At 45.1% G+C, this 20,574-nt stretch overlaps 1 protein-coding gene across 3 annotated transcripts in view; it reads right to left on the reverse strand.

Annotated features, from left to right (window-relative positions):
• LOC124098827 (kinesin-like protein KIF19) overlaps window positions 1-20,574 on the reverse strand; it is a 74,889-nt gene that overhangs the window by 36,948 nt on the left and 17,367 nt on the right. For all 3 annotated transcript variants that reach the window (XM_058582471.1, XM_046453786.2, XM_058582470.1), the window contains exons 5-8: window positions 20,118-20,388; window positions 17,810-17,931; window positions 15,018-15,142; window positions 343-465 (exon numbers count right to left, since the gene is read on the reverse strand). In XM_058582471.1, the coding sequence (XP_058438454.1) occupies window positions 15,095-15,142; window positions 17,810-17,931; window positions 20,118-20,388 (441 nt within the window). In that variant the 3' untranslated portion in view covers window positions 343-465; window positions 15,018-15,094. The remainder of the gene's footprint in view (window positions 1-342; window positions 466-15,017; window positions 15,143-17,809; window positions 17,932-20,117; window positions 20,389-20,574) is intronic.

Below are 20,574 nucleotides of genomic sequence, written 5' to 3' on the forward strand. Positions count from 1 at the left end.
AGAAATGTCACCACATGATGAGGGGAGGGTGTGAAACTTTGGGCTACATGTCAGCCAGTGCTCCAGGAAGCAGAGGAAGGCTAGAGATTGGGTTCTACTGCAAGACAACTGAAACTATCATGCCTCCCTAATGAATTCCAGTAAAAACTCAGGCCACTGAAACCAAGGTGAGCTTCCCTGGTTGGTGAAGCACTGAGCACATCAATGTCCTGAGGACACAAATGCTTTCACTAGGGCCCCTCCCACACCTCATGTCATGTGTCTCTTTGGGGGCTGGTTCCAATTAGTGTCCTAACTTGGGGGTCCCCGTGAATAGGAAGCTTCTAAGCAAACTCCACTCACCTCCTCCCCAGCAGGTTCTCCACACCTTGTCCTCTCTTCTCAACATCCTCCGTCCTCTGGTGAGTAAAGGTCTCTGCACCTCCAAGAGTGTTTCCCCTCTGTGACCACAGATCCAGTGACATCCTTGGGAAAAACAGAATGAGCGTCAATGGTGGACTTTGGTGGCTTCTGCCCAACATGGATTTAAGGGTCCAGTTTGCTGTCCCAGCTGAAATGAATTTAAAAGGCAGGAAATATATATGGAAAGTTCATGTTTAGGAATTTAGATTCCTGAGAGGCCAGCCCAGAGACAGCCCAGCTCCCTGGCCAGATAGGGAGTGTTCAATCCACAGAGAAGGAGGGGACATGGGGTCAGCAGTGTCCCTGAGCAGAAAGGACAGAATATCTAAGGCAATTAGAGGTCACAGTGCAGAGAACTAGAGAGAACTAGAGAGGCGAGTTTTAGAAGGGAAGGGGCACAGCAGAACTCCCCAGCACAGTGTCTTAGGCTGGGGCGACTGTGTGCTGTTGACTTCCAACCAGAGCACACAGGCAGTGGGAGAGTCTAGAGCAGGGGACCAGTGAAAGGTGTTTCCTGGCAGTGATGAGTCAGTGGGTGAGATGTTCCCTGCAGGCCAGCAGAGACTCTCTTGTGTTCAGCATTGGGTACCCCCAATCCCCTACCAGGCTCTGGGTCACAAAGGGGACTTCAGGGACTTCAGGTAGCTGATGGAGAAGTGATTAGATGTCACACACCAGGGAAGAGAAGGCAGTTTCTCAAAGAGAAAATCTGGGTGGGGGAGCGGCCTCGAAATGCCAAACTTTACCAACATTCAGCATCTGAGGCCCAGCCATGTGGACTCTTCCCTAATGGAGATGGAAACTGTCAGAGTGGAACTGGGGGCTCACAGGTGAGGGGAAATTCAAAGCAAGTGGAGGTTCACACAGAGGCCTTTGCTCCTGTGGTTCAAGGGTTGGGTTTCCCTTCCAACATGTGGAAACCAGAGCAGTGCAAAGCCCAGCCCCGTTAATCTCAATCTGCATGGGGCTGCACAAAGTGTCCTAAAGGTTTTGGCTGATGAATAACACAATATATTCTGCGAAGTGTATGTATGTATGTATTTATTTATTGTAGTTGTAGATGGACAGAATGCCTTTATTTTACTTGTTTATTTTTATGTGATGCTGAGGATCGAACCCAGTGCCTCATGCATGCTAGGCAAGTGCTCTGCCACTGAGCTAGAGCCCCAGACCCTGCAAAGTGTATTTAGAACAACAAGAATTTGACTGTGATTCTTGCCTAAACGCTGGGCATCTGTCTAGTCAGATGTGGGAGAACAAGTGCCCAAGGATACACAGTTTGAGCCACCTGACCTTGTTAACTGGCTGATTAGGCTGCCCTGGCTCAGAGTGGCAGATCCTCCCTGGGGAGGAAAAGCTTAGAAAACCACACGCCCTTCCCCAGTCAGCATCAATATAAGCAGGGCAGAAAAGTCTTTGCTTTGCAGAAGGACACAGAGGGGACACATCCCATGCTCTATTTGCCTCTAGAGGATTTGTGTAGAACTCCACAAATATGCTAGGATTTGAGGTTCCATTATGGGGTATGAAGTTTGAATCAGGCCCTTTGGCCTGCCACCTGGGCCATGGTAGCTAAGTCACTTCATGTCTCTGGGCCTCAGTTTCCCTACCTGAAACAGTGATGAAGCTAGAGTTTCTCTGCTTCTACTGACAAGTGGGTTCTGTGTCAGTTACAGACCTCTGAAGCCAAAAAATCCCATTTCTTCTCAACTCCCACGGAGTGGTGTTAAGAGTGGCAGCTCTCAGTGGTGGGCTATGCGCCCAGTATTGCAGCAGACCCTACAGCTCACTGCAAATTTCTTCTTTCTGGATTCTTTGTCATGAATTTGAAGAATGAAAACCACGGATGAGGATAAGTGAGTGCAAGAGCAGAATATATTCAAGTGTGAACAGAAGCAGAACTCCCACAGGGCAAGAGGAGACCCGATAGGATCGCTACTTGGGAGTGTGCTAGTCTAAGGATTTATACAGCACTTGGGTGAACACACTGGATGAAATTTATGCAAATCAGTTTTGGAAAAATACCAAGGCTATTGGTTAACTCTTGAGACTGAACTTCCATTCAGGTCTGCCTTACTTCTGTTTTCTCACTGCTGGCCTGCAATCCCAGCTTCCCAGGAGGTTGAAGTTAGTGGATCCAGGATGCCCAGGTGTTCAGAACTGCAGCCCTGTGAGGAGAGGGTACCTGTACTGGTCCAGGGCCACGATGCGGTGGGGTGACAGGTTGGCATCCTCTGGCTTGCCTCAGTATTGCCTCACTGTGCCTCAAGCCAATTTTGTCATAGCAGGCTCTGGAGAGCTATGGTCTCTGTGGATACACATTCCCTGGGATATCTGCTTGCACTTAGCTAGGGGTAGCAGAAGGTGGTTGGCAATGTGGGTGGGCCCTGGTGTATTCCAGCTCACCCTGGATATTGCTTTGCTATTCTGGGACAAGTACATGGATTCAGTGGCATCTGCAGCTCTAAGTCATAAGGCCTAACTGACTGTCAGAGGTACAGCAACAGGTAGTGATAGACTTTGATACACAGCAGCTGCTGTTGTTAAGACAATTAACAAGGGAGAGATTGCAGATAACAGCTAGGACCTTCTTTTGAAGGTTTTTCTTTCAGAGCTATCACCATGGCCAAGATGTTGGGTTGCATGTGGCAGAGAGAACTGGGCAGGTCTCTCCTCCAGGGCACCCTTGGCTGCTAGGAACACATCTTCACCTTCAGTTTTGGGCTCCACATAAGAAGTGGGTCTTGTGCAGAAATGACCTGGCAGGGCAGAAGGATTTAGGTGGAGGCTGACGGTGGGTAAGAGACTTCCTCTACTGATGCAGGAGGAAGAATATGGCCACACAGGCTTCTCAAGAGTTGTTGTTGTTGTCTGGTCAGACATCTACGAACAGATCCTAGAAAGGAACACTATAGAGTGACGCCCCTGGGCAATGAGCTTTACAAAGATCACTTCCTGTGTGGGGTGCTGAGTTTAGGATCAGCCCACTTCAGAGATAAGGAAATTAAGGCTGGGAGAAGTCACTTGACCTGCGCATGTATCAGAGCTGGACACTGGTAGAGCAGAAATTGAATTCAGGGTTACCTGGCCTGATTCTGTATTGAAAGAGGCTGGATTGGATGTGGGAAGCAGGACTTGGGAACCCACAGCATGGCTGCTGTCCTCTAGAGCTCTTCATTTGTCAGAGATTAGATGACACAAGAATGACCTAGCAGGGGAATGAGGAGGATCAGCGGTGGGCTGGCCAGTGTGCTTCCAGCATTCTAAGGGCAGGTAGTCCAGCTAGGCATAAATGTGCTGGGCTTTGGAGAAGAATAACAAGCTTCTATCTGAGACACTAGTGTGCCATGCCCTTCCCCTGAGGCTGGCATCCCGGCAGTGACTAGAGGAAGTTGGGCGTAGACTGGCTTTGCCCCAAGCAGGCTAGTTGGCACATCTGGGGTCCATGACAGCTCCTTCCTAGCTGCTCAGAATCAGTACTGCTGGCATCATGGTCATGCTCTACATCAGCCCATACCTGAGGATCTGCTACTAATCCTGTGGAGTCAGCCTCTCTTCATTTGTCCTGCTTATAACTTTAGGAGCACTCCTCCCTAACATGTGGACACACAGCATCTTGCTGAGATGAGTCTGGGGTGGGTCCTGGGACCTGCATTTCTAACAACTACAGGGTAAGGCCAAGGCTGTTTGTCTGGGGAACTTGCAAACACTCCCACAGCCTCCATGCTTGGTCTGTGTCCACCTGTCCTCCTAGTATGCCATCTGGTTATCTCCCATCCTTCAAGGCCCTTCCCTGCCTTGTCAAACCCTTCTCCACAGCATGAGCCTACACTCCTGTTTCAGCCATCCTGACTTTTTGTAACTGAGATACATGCTTACTCCTACCACCCATGCCACTAGGCCTCGCCTGGTCAATTTACAGGGTTCTAGTGTCCCTGCAGAAGTCCATGCCTCCCTGAGTTTCATGTTACAGCAATTCCCATCCTTTGTTTTTGTTTCTTTTTCATTTTGTACTGGGGACTGAACCCAGATGTGCTCTACGACTGAGCTACGTGCTCAGCCTTTTTATTTTAAATTTGGGGCTCAAACTTGTGATCCTCCTTTCTCAACTTCCCAAGCGGGTAGGATTATAGGGGTGTGCCACCCAGCTTAGATTAATCTTTACAAGTATCTATGCCCTGGGATGATAGTATTCTTGAGGGGATTTTCTTTTTCCTCTGCCAGGCCCCACTGGGACAAAGATGTGACCCTTCTCTGGGCAGCTCTAAGACCCTCAGGGATGCAGTCTTCATCAGAATACGGCACCTCAGACTGGCAGCCAGGATCATTCTGGCTCCTCATCTCAGGAGCTCCAATCCTCCTCGAGTCCTGGTTCCTCAGAGGTTTCTGATGGATCTGAAGTTCACTGGGGTATAGTTCAGACAGGAGGTTCTTCCTCATTAGTGTATCGTCTGAGTCTGGGGGAGTGTGTCTGACACAGCCATCCCTGGTCACAGAAAAGGAGCAGCCCTGCCCCTGAATTTCTCAGTGGCCCTGCAGCCAATGCTCCCCTCTGGAGGTCTTGGATAGTGTCTGTGATCTCACTGTTATCTGCTGAGGGGAGGGGTGGCTTACCTCCCTAGGTCAGGGAGCAGGGTCCAATCCCCTGGTGGTATGCTCCTTCCTATTTGGTCACTCTGAGCACCATCCCATTCATCAGTCACAGTGAGACCCCTCCGGGCTTTCCTGGCCACTCTCCCTCCCTTGGGCTCTGCATTGGTGGTGTCCTGACTTCCTCAGTTCTGTCCATGCCCACACTCCTGGGAAGTGAGTCTTTATCGTGGCTGTAATGGCTGAACATACACCTGGTCCTACAGTTCAGGATTCTCCCTGGGCTGAGGTTGAGGTGTGGGTAGGCTGCATTCCTTCTACAGGCTCTGTGAAGAATTTCCCTCCTGCCATCTAAAGCTTCTGGGGGAAACTGCATTCATTGGCTTGTGGACCCTTCCTCTATTCTCCAAGACAGCAATCAGCTCATGTCTTTCACTCTGACCTCTGGATAATGCAGAATAATCTCCCCATCTCAACATCTGCAACTGCACATGCAGAATCTCTTTTGCCATATGAGGTGCTATGTTCACAGGACCCTGGAACATTGCGGGCTTTCAGCTGCCTATCCCTTCCTGAGGCTATTGTGGCACATCCTGAAACCCATTTTATTAGCCCAACAGCCTTGTCAGTGTCCCTGCTTGGCTACTGACAGATCTCAGTTCTGCCAATCAGATCAGCTCCCATGACCCTGGAAGAAACAGCAACCTGAGAAGTTACTGGCCCAGAGGTGCATACTACCTGACCCACAGGCTCAGCCACAGCCCTCAGACCATAGCATGTGGCTGCTTTGAGCTTTCATCTTCACAGCAGATGTTGTTAGCTCACATATGGCTTGGGAAGGGCTGGTCACAGACAGGAGAGGACAGGGCTTGCCTGCCCTGAGCTGGGGCAGGGGATAGGTCCCAGCTACCTCCTGACTTGCAGCCCTATCTCCCCCGATGGCATCCTTTACTTCTTGAAGAAAAAGCTGGGTGGCACACTGTATGTGTGGGTCTCATGCTGTCCTACCTGTACCCCCATGAGACCTGCAGATTGACCTTCCCAGGTTCTTCCCAGGGCAAGTGAGACAGTAGAAGACTGGGTACTTATATATGATGGATAATATCAACTCTCTCCTTTTGGAAAACTTTTTTTTTTTTACTTAACTATTGTAAGTAAAATAAAATGCCATACAATTAATACAAAATTTAAAAAAACAGAAAAATATCTAAGATCTAAAGAATGAGATAGTAAAAAAATAGCCTTTAAATTCCAAGAATTATCCTGTTAAGAGTCTCATTTTAAAATAGTAGGCAATCTATGTCCTCATTTTTGGCTCAAAGGCAGGTTTTATAAAGTAATTAATTGTAATAGTTCTCTTTTGGAGATAAATGGTGCAGATCTGTAAAAACAGTCCCACATAGCTGGCCCTCCAAGCAAAACAGAAAACAATACCCCCACACTGCCTCCTGGAGAGCTGGGACCCTCAATAAGAATATGTCCTAACACTGTCCATCCTAACACTATCCAAAGTCCCTGGGCTTGAAACACCTAGTGACAATGCCTACAAATGCTGCATTAATGCAGAACGCACACAGACAAAAAGTAAAAGTGGAGTGCTTCAGATCAAGGTTCCAGGAAGACATGAGGCACTGAAGAAGACACAAAGCTATGCAAGCCTTGGAAGGCATCTGCATTTGCACATTCACTTTCCACTTGAGATAAAGAAGCAGAAGTGGACCTGGGGCCTGTAGTAGGTGCCAGGTGATGACCCCCTACCAAGGAGCACAGCTGTGTTGCAATGTCCTCACCAGTCTTCCTCAAGTGACCCATAGTCCTACATCAGGTACAGCCACTGACAGCAGAGCAACAAAGATCACAAAATTGTGGATGTTTCTGGTTCCTGCAGCCATTTTCTATGGCTAGAAATGAGCAAGAGCTCCTGAGGCTCAAAGGCAGAGGAGAAGAAAGAGACGTCTCTTCATTAAGCCAAACATGGTAAATAGCAGCCCTCATCTGTCAAGGGCCTTCTCCTTGAGCACATGATAGCAATGAGAATGAACTGTTTCTAGTTAAACCTCTCACACAGGGCCAACTACAGCACCTCATCTCAAATCAAAAAAGAGCCAGACAGAGTGGCACATGCCTATAAACCCAGCGACTTGTGAGGCTGAGGCAGGAGGATTCCAGGTTCAAGGTCAGTCTCAGCATCTTAGACCCTATCTCAAAATAAAAATAAAAAGGCTTGGGGATATGACTCAGTGGTAGAGCGTCTCTGGGTTCAATCCTGAGAGCCACGCACACATGCACACACAGAAGCACACAAAATAATAGAAAAAGAAATGACTACGATAATATCAAGAGTATTCCCATCAAATACTTGCTCATATATATTTATAGAAAAAGAGGATCAACCTTTTGAACACAGATAATAGAATTATATTTGTTCCAAATGCTCCCTCTACAACTTGTGATATTTCTTTTATAGAGAAATATCAACCCAAAGCTAAAGACATTGTCTTTATGCTCAAATGATGAATTAATTATTGAGAGGTGACTAATAAAACAAAGGCACAATGGAAATTATACACGTACCAAGAATTACCAATGTGTTAATTATTTTAAAAAAGCAGACTTGAAAGTAAAATTTATAGGGGAAAAAACCTCACTGATTCAATGAAGGTAACACAAATAACAGTTAAAAACTGCAAATGGGTCAAGTTGATAAAAACTCCATTTTAGGACTGAGTGGTAGGACACTTGCCTAGCACGCAAAATGTCTGGGTTCCATCCAAAGTACCACACAACAATGATGATGATAATGATAATAATAAATTAAGTTTTAGAACCTCCTCCTTTCCCTGAACCCTAGTCCTCAGTTACTTTTTCTAGAAATAACAAGTAGCTGTGTCTCCTTCTATGGAAAGTACATAACATTACATATTATATTCTGTTTAGAAGACCAGCAAATGACATACGATGTCTTGTACCTTAGCCCACACGAAATCACCCTTTACTGTTCACAACTTATTTTCTCTTTCTTTTTCCCCCCACCACTGTGCAACCTGTTTCAGTGCCAGCAGCCTAAAGGCAGAGGTCAGGCAGAGCTTCTGGGCTAGTGTGCCCTCGGCTGGAAACTATCAGAGGCACAGGGGAGGGGCCTGCCACAAATCCATATCCAGGAATCACTTTCTCACGTAAAGGTGCACAGCAGACCATGAAATGGATGAAGTAGGTTCACCTAATCAATGAACTTTGGACACACATAGTGTTTTCTGATGTTTTATTTCTAGGAACAGCACCATGATGAAGATCCCTACAAGAGCTCCTTTGCACACGTCAAATATATAGGAAAAATGGGTGTATACAATCCCAAGGGATTCAATTAATTTACTTTCTCACCAACAAAATGAGCTGCCTGAGGGCTAGGGACCTGGCTCATGGCAGAGGACTTGCCTGGCATGCAATTGCCCGGGTTCCACCCCTGGCATTGGGGGAAAAAAAAAAAAGAGCTGCCTATTTCTACCCAGCCTCACCAGAGCAATGTACTAATAGATTTTATTTTGTAATTGAAGCTAAACATTTTATACATTTGAAAGTCATTTGTTTTCTCTACTGCTCGTGTTGTCTGCCTGTCTTTCTACTGCCTGTGGGTTCTCTTCGTAGTCACTGTAGAAGACATTATATGCTAAGGACACTGCTTCCTTATTTAAAGTGTTACAAATACTTTTTCCTACCTGGATTTTTTGTTTGCTTCTTACCTTTCCCACAGTATTTGTTGTTCTTGTTTTAGATATACATGACAGTAGAATGCATTTTGACATATTATATATACATGGACTCTAACTTCCCATTCTTGTGGTGTAGAAGGTGAGAAGTTAAAGTGATCATGTATTCTTATATGAACACAGTAAAGTTATGTTTGATACATTCTGTTTTCCCTATTCTCTCACCCCCACTACTCCCTCCCTTCCTTTCATTCCCCTTTGTCTAATCCAATGAACTTCTCTCCCCACCACCTTATATGTTAGCATCCACATATGAGAGAACATTCAGCCTTTGGTTTTTTGGGATTGGCTTATTTCACTTAGCATGATAGTATCCAGTTCATCCATTTACTGGCAAATGACATAATTTCATTCTTCTTTAAGGCTGAGTAATATTTCATTTTGTATGTATACCACATTTTCTTTCTCCATTCATCTGTTGGTGGGCATCTAGATTGGTTCCATAGCTTAGCTATTGTCAATTGAGCTGCTATAAACACTGTGTGGTTGCATCACTACACTATGTTATTTTAAGTACTTCGGGTACATGGGATAACTGGTGGTTATCAAATGGTGGTTCCATTCCAAGTGTTCTGAGGAATCTCCATTATGCTTTCCAGAGTGGTTGCACCAATTTGCAGTCCCACCAACAACGTAAGCGTGTACCTTTTTCTCCACATCCTCACCAACATTTATTGTTACTTGAACTCTTAATAATTGCCATTTAATTTGTTTTTCTCTAATTACTAGAGATGTTGACTTTTTTCATCTGTTGACTGACCATAGACACTTCTATGGTCGCAGAAGATCCTCTGCCTATTTATTGATTGGGTTATTTTATTGGTGTTCAGTTTTTTCAGTTCTTCATATATAGGAAGATTAATGCTGTATTGGAGGTGAAGGTGGCAAAGCTTTTCTCCCAATTCTGTAGGCTCTCTCTTCAGATTCTAGGTTGTTTCCTTTGCTGTCGGGAAAATTTTTAGTTTGATATTTATGATCTTTTGGGAAAGTAAAAGGTGCAGTTCCTTAGAAGTTTGGCAGTTCCTTAAAAGGTTAAAGGTAGAGTTACCAAATGACCCAGCAACTCTACTCCCAGGTGTGGGAAGCTATCCTCACACGTGATTTGAGTTACCTCCCTGGCTGGGTGAGAGGCGCTTAGACACAGCTGTGTCAGAGCTTTCCCCACCCTTTTCCAGGTCCGAGGGCTTGTCCGTGCAGAGGCGTATCTGGCCACTGCCCCGAAGATCCAATCGTCGCCCCTGACCTTGGGATGCTGCCCCCCTTAACACTTCATTAGATGGGATTTTCCCTGCAATTTGTTTCTCTCTCTCTCTCTCTCTCTCTCTCTCTCTCTCTCTCTCTCTCTCTCTCTCTGTAGCCTCTTTAATAAACCTCTCTACCTCATTAGGTGGCTGGAGGCGGGAGCTAGGAGAAGCCGTCCTGGAGCTGGTTTTAAAGGTAATTAGAATCTTATCTCTTTAATTTAAAACTCCCTAGCTTTTACTCATGAATCGAACCTTCTTTAATGAAGCCAGTGCTGGTCGTGTGGCAGACCCAGGTACATACCTGGGAGAAATGAAAACACATGTCTGTACAAAAACTTGTGTGCAAATATTCATAGCAGCATTATTAGTAATAGTTCAAAAAGGGAAATAGTCAAATATTCACCAACTGATGAGTAAAATGAGTCAATTCCTTCAATGTAACCTTATTCAGCCATAAGAAAGAATGAAGGTCTGAGCATGTAAAATAACATGGATGAACCCTGAAGATTTTACACTAAGAAGCCAGACGAAAGGTCACATAGTGGATAATTCCACTTCTGTTATGTCCAGAATAGGCAAATCTATGGAGACAGAATGGAGATGAGAGGACGCCTAGGGCTGGGTGAACCGGGGGGAAATGGTGAATGACTGCTAATGGGTACTGACAGGATTTCTTTTGGAGGTGATGAAATATTCTGAAGTTGATTGTGGTGATAGTTGCCCAACTCTGATGTGTACTATAAACCCCTGAGTTGTACACTTTAAATAGGTGCATCACAGCGTATGCAAATTACATCTCAATAAGCTATTAAATAAAAAGGAATAGGTGTCCAATAGAAAAAGCTACTCTTTAACCTTTCACACTGACACACACAATGGCCCAGATAGCACTTATAACAACTGCCAGGAGGACCCTGAGGAAGATCAAATAACTGCTGAGCAGAATTCAAAAGGTACATCAAATCTCCCTTGCTGCATGACATATGAAGTCAGAATGCCAATTCACCTGTCCAGAAACAGGGAGGGTCAGAAAGAGAATCCAAGGCATGGCTTTGTTAAACATGATTCAAAGAAATAAAGGGAGGCAATATTTTCCAAAACAAGTAAGGCTGACAGTGGAATATAATTTTCATCAATAAAATATCTACTATGTCAACTAAATATTATGGCTTTCTTTTTTTTTCACTTGCTATATTTATATCATTGTTCTTAGTCTACGCTTGCTATATTCCATTTAAATGCGTTTAAAACCATAAACAAGCAAGTATAATGCAAACCACTATGACTCAGAAATATGCAACCAGTAAACCAACAACTACATGTTTGCTAAATTACTAACAAGAGAATTTGTACATCTGTGGATTAACAAGATAATACACATTAAATCTGAACAAAGAGGGAAGGCACTTGAACAGAGATGCAAACATGCTCATGGTGAGCACTGATAAAACTCAAAAGGAGAAGTCCTGTGGCCTATAACTATGACTTTGTAACTCACTGCAGAACAATGAAAGTCAGCAACAAAAAACACAAAGTCATAATTGTAAGAATAAGACAAGGTGGGCAGCGACCAAAGGAGGCAGATTTAAAAAGGCTGCTGAACAAGGCTTTATTTGAGATTCACTCCTGGGCGGCAATTCATCAGACCCACAGAGTGGACAGGAGAAGGGTGTGAGGAGAAACCGCATGGGAGCTCCACTGGACTGGGATTTTATGGGGCTTAGGCAGGAAGGGAAGGGCTTGGGACAGGAAAAGGTGTTTTTAGAGTCCCTTGTCCCTCTGGAGTTGGTTGCAGGAAGCTGGTTGAACCCCAGGATTGGCCAGGGGATTCTGCTGACTGACAGGCGATTCTGTCGGCACCTGATTGATGTTTTTTTCCCAAGGGCAGGCTGCTTCACTGCCACCAACCTGACAATAATGACTCTGGTCCATCCCTACATCCCTATTTTAGCAAAACATAGCACATCACTTGGCAAGACTGTCCTATTAAAGATTCAGGTCCAGGGGGCTGGGGCTGGGGCTCAGCAGTAGCGCACTTGTCTGGCATGTGTGAGGCACTGGGTTCGATTCTCAGCACTCCACATAAATAAATAAAATAAAGGTCTATCAACAACTTAAATAAATAAATAAATAAAAGAGTCAGGTCCAGAACCTTTAAGTAAAACTAGGGCGTGGGTTGTGGCTCAGTGGTAGAGCGCTCGCCTAGCATGTGCAAGGCCCTGGGTTCGATCCTCAGCACCACATAAAAAAATAAAATTAAATAAATAAATAAATAAATATTTTAAAAAAGAAGTGGAACTAGGGGAAGGGGAATTTAGCTCAGTGGCAGAGTACTAGTGTAATTTTCATCAGTTTTGTGGTATCAAGTCTGCAAAAAAAAAAAAAACAACCCTGGGAACCAATCTCTGAAAAACCTGACTCTGAACACTAGGAAGTGCTTGGAAGGCAGCTCATAAAAGTCCTTGTTTTCAAATTTCTTTCCCCTTCAGAATCTACTTTTTCAGAACCATTCCTTGCCCACACCCTTTGTGAGTGGACTTCATGCACCAATGCTGCTCCCCACTGGTTCCACACTCTGGAACAACACATAAATGTGGAGCCTTTCCACTTCTTGAGAAATTCTGCCACCTCTGGCTCAAGAATGTCCAGAAGGGCATTGTTTTCCACTGCCCGATTTCTAATTCTTTAGGATCCTTGCTACTTTCTCCAAACAGATATTTTGAAATTTTAAAGACTCTAGTGAAAACACTGTCATTCCCATTTGTGGGGAGCTACTCTGAATGACCCATGCCTTCCATCCTGAACCAAGAGGCTCTGAACAATCACTTCGTGACTTGGGCATTGCCCCAGCCCAAGAAGTAGAAGGAATGTCTTCAGGAGCTATACTCAGCTATTCCTTTGTTATACTACACCTTTGCCCTGTTTGGAATAGAATGGTCAACGAAAATGCCCTCTGTGTGTCCCCTTCTCTTGCTCTGCCTCTGGGTGTGGCCTTCCTAGATATCAGTCAATCTGCTGACAGCAGACACCACAAGCTAGACTCAACGCCCGGTATCTCTGTCGCTTGCGTGGTTATTTCCTGCAGCCCAGTAAACTCAGGAGTGACCCTGAGTGTTTCAGTACTGAGAAATACGACACCCATTTAATTAGAATCTGTGAGGACTGCCCAACAAACTGTACTGTAGTGATCCTACATGTCACCTTATGCTAAAAGTGGTATTTGCAAAGCACAATGATTCACTCTGTTATCTCCCCAGTATAACTATCATTATTGTTGCATCAGACTATATCCATAGAAGGAAAAAAGTTGTAGAGGTGAAGGTACATTTCAAACAAAATCTGCACGTATTACTCCATTTTAAAACAAGATAATCACATATATTAATATGGACTGGGCCTGCTATCAAAGAACACAAGCAACAATAACTCCCCTACCCCCAACACTCCCGCAATAAAGAAATTCTTCCGACCTGCCTGGCTTAACTGCAGATCATCAGGCCCTTATTACAGAAGGAATGCTGCAGAGTGGCCCGAAGAGCCTGCACAGACAGGCCTGGCTGGGCCACCCCCAAGTTCACTACCATCAACTCACACACTTCTTTTCCAATCATGTTTCTACATGGCTGTCCCTGCCTCTTCAGACCTGAGCATAAAAATGGGGAGTTCACCCTGGGTCTTTGGGTCTTCATTCTGAAGCCTCCAGTATTACATAAGACTACGATCAAGTAAATTTGTTATGCTGGCTGGGCACAGTGGCACACACCTATAATCCCAGTGACGTGGGAGGCTTAGGCAGGAGAATTGTAAGTTCAGGCCAGTCTGGGTGACTTAAAATTTTGAAAGGGATGGAGAGGGGATTAAATTATGCTGTGTGCTTGTACAAATAAGTAAAAATGAATCCCAATATTATATATAATTATAATGCATCAATAAAAATTACCATTAAAAAATAAAAAAATAAGGGGCTGGGGTTGTGGCTCAGTGGCAGAGTGCTTGCCTTGCATGTGTGAGGCACTGGGTTTGATCCTCAGCAACACATAAAAATACATAAATAAAGATATTGTGTCCATCTACAACTAAAAAAAAAGAATAAAAAATTTAATTTAAAAAAAGGACTGAAAAGTATTGCTCAATGGTAGAGCACTTGCTTGAGGCTTTAGGTTCAGTCTCCAATACCACTAAATAAATAAATAAATAATTTGGTTATGCTTGTCTCCTGTTAACCTGCTTTTGTTATAGAGTGTCAGCCATGATCATCAAGATGGGAAAGAGAGGGATTGTCCTCTTACTGTTTCCCCAAACATGCACACATCACCTACAGACACACAGGTTCCCATGTACACAGGCACACTAACATTTGCACACAAACACATGTGTGTGCTCACATGGATGAATGTGTGTGTACACTTGTGTGCATATGAAGCTTGTGAACTCAAACAACTTCATGCACTCACAAATGCACAAATGTGCACATGCAGAGCGCACACTGCCACACCAACATGCTTGCATATGCCCATATACTGAAGGAACCAGGCCACCTCTGCCTGGAGCCCTGGGATTTTCATTGCCCAAAGGTGACAAAGGTAGACCTGGGCTTTCTATTGAACCTTCACGGCCTCCTGGTTTGAATAAACCAGCTGCAGAGGCATTTGGGGTAAAATTTGGAGAAATCTGACAATAGGCAAGATATGAAATGATGTTCAAAAGCATCACTAATTTTGTTGAGAATAATTATTTACATTGTGGTTTTAGAGGGAACTGTACATTACTGTATCTAGGGGTAAAGTGTCCTGATGTTTTTATTTATTTTATTTAAATGTTTAACCTCATAGTTACGCCATTCAGTGGTCATCTCCTAGGGCAATTTGTTATTCTTACAAGGATCTCTCAAGCAACAGAAGTTGGACACTCCAGGAAAGAGGAAGCACTGGCTCTGAGATCAGCCTCAGGCCACCTGCCAAACAAGAGCCTGGGATTCATGGCCTTGGTATCCACCAGGCTGGATCTCACCTACCTGTCTCTCTCCAGTGGCATTGAGGGCAGCTCAACTTGGGGGCCCCGCGGGAAGTCTTTCCTGTCCTCAGGCTGGTCTCAGCTGGGCTCCTCCGGCATGGGTGAGATATGCAGAATGGAGCCATCCTAGGACCAGAAAGTTGCTAAGTGAGCTCGGCGGGGATGTGAGAAAGCCATGTTATCAAGCAGAGGGTTTCTGAGGGACATGGGAAGGTCCATGTCCTCCCTGCCATTGCCATGCAGTGGGAGGCCAGTCATCTGCACAAAACCTGCAAATGGATATTTATAGCAACTCTTTTCATAATTGCCAAAATTTAAAAGCGACCAAGATGTCCCTCAGCAGGCAAATGGAAAAACAAACTTTGGAACAGCCAGATGATTGATGGATAGTTACTTAACACTTAACACGGTCAGTGGACTCCTTAACTCCTGCCCCCACCAAGGAGATCTCCCATGTCAAATCCCCAGGGATCATCCCACCACTTCCACCCTGAGCAACAGTGGTATGCAAGGAGACACCTATGTGAGAAACCCTAAAAGTCTATAGGCCTGCAAAAAGTTAAACAGACTTATTATGTGACCTGGAAATTCCAGTTCTGGGTCTATACCCAAAAGAATTGAAAGCAGGGACTCAAAAGAGACTTTGCTGCTGTGGCATTCTTGCCAAAATGCATCATCATGAGAATTAGCTCAATCAATCTACTCATGGAAAGACACCAGGCCAACACAGAACAGGGACATTCTACAAATTAATGGAGGAACAGTCTTCAAGTGTCAGACCTGGGAGAAGGAGAAAGACTAAGGAGCCATCCCAGACTGAGGGAGACTAGGGAGACATGACTGCTAAAGGAAAAATGGATCCTGAGTTGGGTTACAGACCAGAAAAGGACATGAGTGTAGAAAAGCATTGCAGAAGATGCTCCTGTCACCCCACCACTTAGGAGACAACAGGGGCTTAGGCAGGACACAAACAAGAGGAGCTCATGGTCCTTACTAAGGAATGCAAAATTCTATGGCCACTCTGGAGGACAGTTTATCACTTTCTTTTTTTGTTTTTGTAGTACTGAAAGTTAAACCCAGGGCATTCCACTTGCAAAGCAAGTCCTCTGCCACTGAGCTACATCCCCAGCCCAGTTTGTCAGCTTCTTACAGAAGTAAACTTACTCTTGCCACATGGTCCAGCAATCATGCTACTTGGGATTTACCCAAAGGCATTAGAAACTTACATCTGCACAAAACCTGCACATGGATATTTATAGCAACTCTTTTCATAATTGCCAAAATTTAAAAGCAACCAAGATGTCCCTCAGCAGGCAAATGGAAAAACAAACTTTGGAACAGCCAGATGATTGATGGATAGTTACTTAACACTTAAAAAAAGTGATCAAAGCATGAAAACACATGGAGGAAACATTAAATCCCTGTTACTAAGTAAAAGCATTCACTCTGAAAAATCTGTTGTATGACTCCAACCATATAGTTTTGGAAAAGGCAAAAAGTCAGAGGCAAACAACCAAAACATTGGTGGTTGCCAGGATCTGGTGGGGAGGGAAGGATGAGCAAGGGAGCATAGACGATGCTCATGGCAGGGAGACTGCTGGACGACAATACCGTGGCAGGTACTTGCCTTCTAAGTGTCCAAACCTACAGCATGACACTACAAATGAATTCTACAGTAAACTATGCCTCTGGTGATAATAATGTGTTGGCATGTCCACTAACTGTAGCAATGGACCACTGTGGTGCTGTGTGGGATATGGGTAATGGAGGTTCGTGTAGGGGTGGGGGAGATGGGAACTCTGTGCTTTCTGTTCCACTTTGCTATGAACCCAAAACTTCTCTAAAAGAGAAAGTTTATTAAAAACAAAAGACAAAAACCAAAGTGAGACAGATGTCTGGAAAGGATGGGGAAGCAGGGCAGAGTAGAGGCTTTTCTCAAACAGGAAGCAGATATGCAAGAGGTAACTGAGCCCACAGACCCAGAAGAGCAGCCCAGCACCCTGACTCATCCTGCTCTCCATTGGAAAGCACAGACAGTGTACTGCCAGAGCCTGAGCAGGAGAAGGGGGTGGGGTAGGGAGTGCTTTGGCTGAGCCTTCCTCATGCCATGCATCGCCCACCCCGGCTAAGGTCTAGAAGTTTCTTCTTTCTTTCCTCTGGAGAGTTAAGTCCAGGGTCTATGGTCTGGGGACATCAGGCCTCCTTTATGGCATGCGAAGATCAGGTATGACAGCATTCATGCTCAATAGCCAATGCAGAGGCTACCTCAAAGCCCTCTCCCCTGCAAGCTCACCAAGCCTATCCTGACAAGACACCCAGAGCAAAGAAAGACCTAACTCTTGAGATCTCGCCACGGGTCCCAGAGGACACTTCTCTAGGTCATCAAGGCAATAAGGCCCTCTGCTCAAGGAAACTCAGGAATCCCTGTTGGGCTTTGCCACTGGCAGAAATCCTGGTAATAGCTAAGGATTAGAGAGGTCCTAGGAGACAGAACAGAGTGGCCTGGTCCTGTGAGTGGACCTCCTCCACTATCTCTGGCCAAGCCATGTCCATCAGAGCCCAGGGAGGGCTGGCCTCATCCTGAAACCTGCCTGAATCCCCAGCCTGTGGCTCTGCCTGTCCTCCACCCTATTGCTCTGGCACTAGGCAGTTGGTCTACTGGTGTTTCCAAATTTTCTCTTCTGTTTCATAGGGCCTGGCACAAACAGGCCCCAGTGCCACGGATGGGAGAGGCTGACTATGGCCTGAGCCTGGGGCGGGGGTGGTGGGGGATGACTGGCAAGCAGGACTCACCTGGAGGGAGCCAGACATCACTGAGTGCAGCAGCAGCAGGCGGTCTAGTGTGCCCTCGCTCCGCTCCTGGGAGTACAGCCGGTACTGCTTGTCCAGAGACTCCGGAACCTGGATACCACTGTCTGAGGGAGCCAGGAAAGCAGGATTAGAATGAGGAAGGACAACCCCTAGAACCAGGCAAAATGTCCACTACTTGTTACAAGACAGTATTGTGTACCGGAAATTTGAAGGCAAACACTCCAATCTGATAGAAGAGGCTTTTCTGTTACATTGTCTTTGCTTCTGTCTACTTAAAAAAAAAATTGTTCTTGTCTTTGCAGTGCTGGATATTGAACCCAGGATCTTACGTGTGGAGGAAGTGCTCCACCACTGAGCTACACCACCAATACAAGTTTAAAATTTTTCTATTATGTTCATATATTGCCTTTCAGTCATAAAATAGTGTTATTAACAATTCTTAAAAATACTTTTAGTTGTAGATGGACAGAGTACCTTTATTTTGGTGTATTAACTTTTATGTGATGCTGAGACTCGAATGTGCTAGGCAAACGCTCTACCACTGAGCCACAACCCCAGCCCTGTTATTAACAATTCTAAAGTACAAATAAAACTTAAGTTAAAAATTAAAGGACCTGGGGCTAGGGATGTGGCTCAGTGGTAGATTGCTTGCCTAGCCTGTGTGAGGCACCAGGTTCGATTCTCAGCATCACATAAAAATGAATAAATAAAAAAAGTATTGTGTCCATCTACAACTAAAAAAAGAATAAAAAAAAAAAAAAGTTAAAGGGCCAGGGCTTGGAATTTAGTTCAATTGGTAGAGTGCTTGCTTTGCAAACACAAGGCCTTGGGTTTAATCCCCAGCACCACAAAAAAGAAAAAAAAAAATGTTAAAAGACCACTCTTAGGGATCTACCCAAAAGAATTAAAAACATGTCTCAAAGAAAAACTCAAACACAAATTTTATTCACAATAGCCAAAAGACAGACCCAACCCCATTTCCCATAAACAGATGAATGGTGAACATAATGGTTAATCCACACATGGAATATGACTCAGTCATAAAAAGTTTATGATGTTCAGGGTGCAGCAGTGCATGCCTGTGACCCCAGCTACGTAGGAGGCTAAAGCAGGAGGATCTCAAGTTCAAGGCCAGTCTGGGAAATTTTATGAGACCCTATCTCACAATTTAAAAGAGAAAATAAAAAGAGCAGTGGGGGCTGGAGTTATGTCTCGGTGGTAGAGCATTTACCTAGAGTGTGTGAGGCACTGGATTCGATTCTTAGCACTACATTAAGTAAATAAATGAATAAAATAAAAATATTGTGTCCAACTACAACTAAAAAAAAAAAAAAGAGCAGGGGGTGTAGCTCAGTGGTAGAATGCCACTGGGTTCAGTCTCCAGTATCATGAAGAAAAACGAAGTTAAAGTAGGAAATTGCCAGGTGTGGTGTTGAACACCTGTAATTCCAGTGACATTGGAGGCTTGGGCAGGAAGATTGCAAGTTAAAGTCAGTCTGGGTAACTTAGCAAGACCGTGCCTCAAAAAAAAAAAAAAAAAAAAAAGTGTTGGGGATGTAACTCAGTGGTAGAGTGCTTGCCTAACAGGCACAAGGCCGTGGGTACCATCCCTAGCACTGCAAAAAAAAAAAAAAAAAGAAGAAAAAAAGTACGGTTATAGCTCTGACAAAATTAATTTCACTGCTTCTAGGCAAGGTGTTGAGTTATAGGGGACTTGCTATCTTTTCCAGAACATTCATTAATGCTGTTATAATTCATGCCTTTTTCTCATAATAAAGAAAATCATGTAATATCTCCCCAAAGGAAAACTATTATGCAATTTAGTGAGTGTTGACTGCAGGGACAAGATGACTATGGTATCTGCACACACTCAGGATGCTACACACTTGCACAACCATGTGAACAAGAGGAGACACAGGGGTGGGTATCAGAACACAAGATGAAGAAACATCTCAATTGGATGGTTAAGAAAGTGCAGGCATTTCTACAGATAAGGCGGTTCATTGTCCCCTTAAAGGGCAGTTTCAATAAAAAAGAAGTCAATGAAAAAGAAGGTAAGGGTGTGTGACATGCTCATGTGGGTGTAAAACCCCCATCCAAATGCTATCTCTTTGCACAGACCTCTAGAGAGCACACGCAGGGAGTTGGCAGTGGCCAGGCTCCCAGAGGGGAAGGGAGGAGCTGCCTGCTGTCTCTGCTCTGCTGCCACTGGGGACTGCTGGGGTTTGTGACAGCAGGCATGGTTCCAGAAAACAACCATGATGAATAGCGCGCCCCAGAGGTGGCCTACCCTGCATCAGCTGCCGCTGCTCCTGGATGACCTGCTCACAGAGCAGCCGGTGCTGGTGGTAGCGCTGGATCATAAAGTCCTTCTGGCACAGCAAGTTCTTCCAGTACAGGCTGTTGGCCTGCAGCTCCGTGTTCTCCACCTCTAGCTCGTGGGCCCTGCACAGCAGCCTCAGCACCTCCCGCTGGTCCTCACTGGTGACTTGCTCAGGCAGCAGCTTCTCCATCTGTGAGGCTTTCTGCTTGGCATGGGCCAGGCGTTGCTCCAGCCCGGCCTGAGGAAGACACTGAGGACTCAGGGAGGACATGGGACCCTGCCAGCCATGGCCGTTCATTCCTATGTGCCAAGGTCTACTGATCACGCTCAGGAGACACACAGTGGTAGGCTCTAGGATGTGCCACTGTCCCCTAGACTTTCTGTCCTCCACTTTCTGCATTCGGACACTTTGACACCTGGGGCC

The sequence above is a fragment of the Marmota monax genome, unplaced genomic scaffold (assembly GCF_021218885.2).
Source record: "Marmota monax isolate L192 unplaced genomic scaffold, Marmota_monax_Labrador192_F-V1.1 WCK01_AAM20220418_F8-fsc00338, whole genome shotgun sequence".
NCBI lineage: Eukaryota > Metazoa > Chordata > Mammalia > Rodentia > Sciuridae > Marmota > Marmota monax.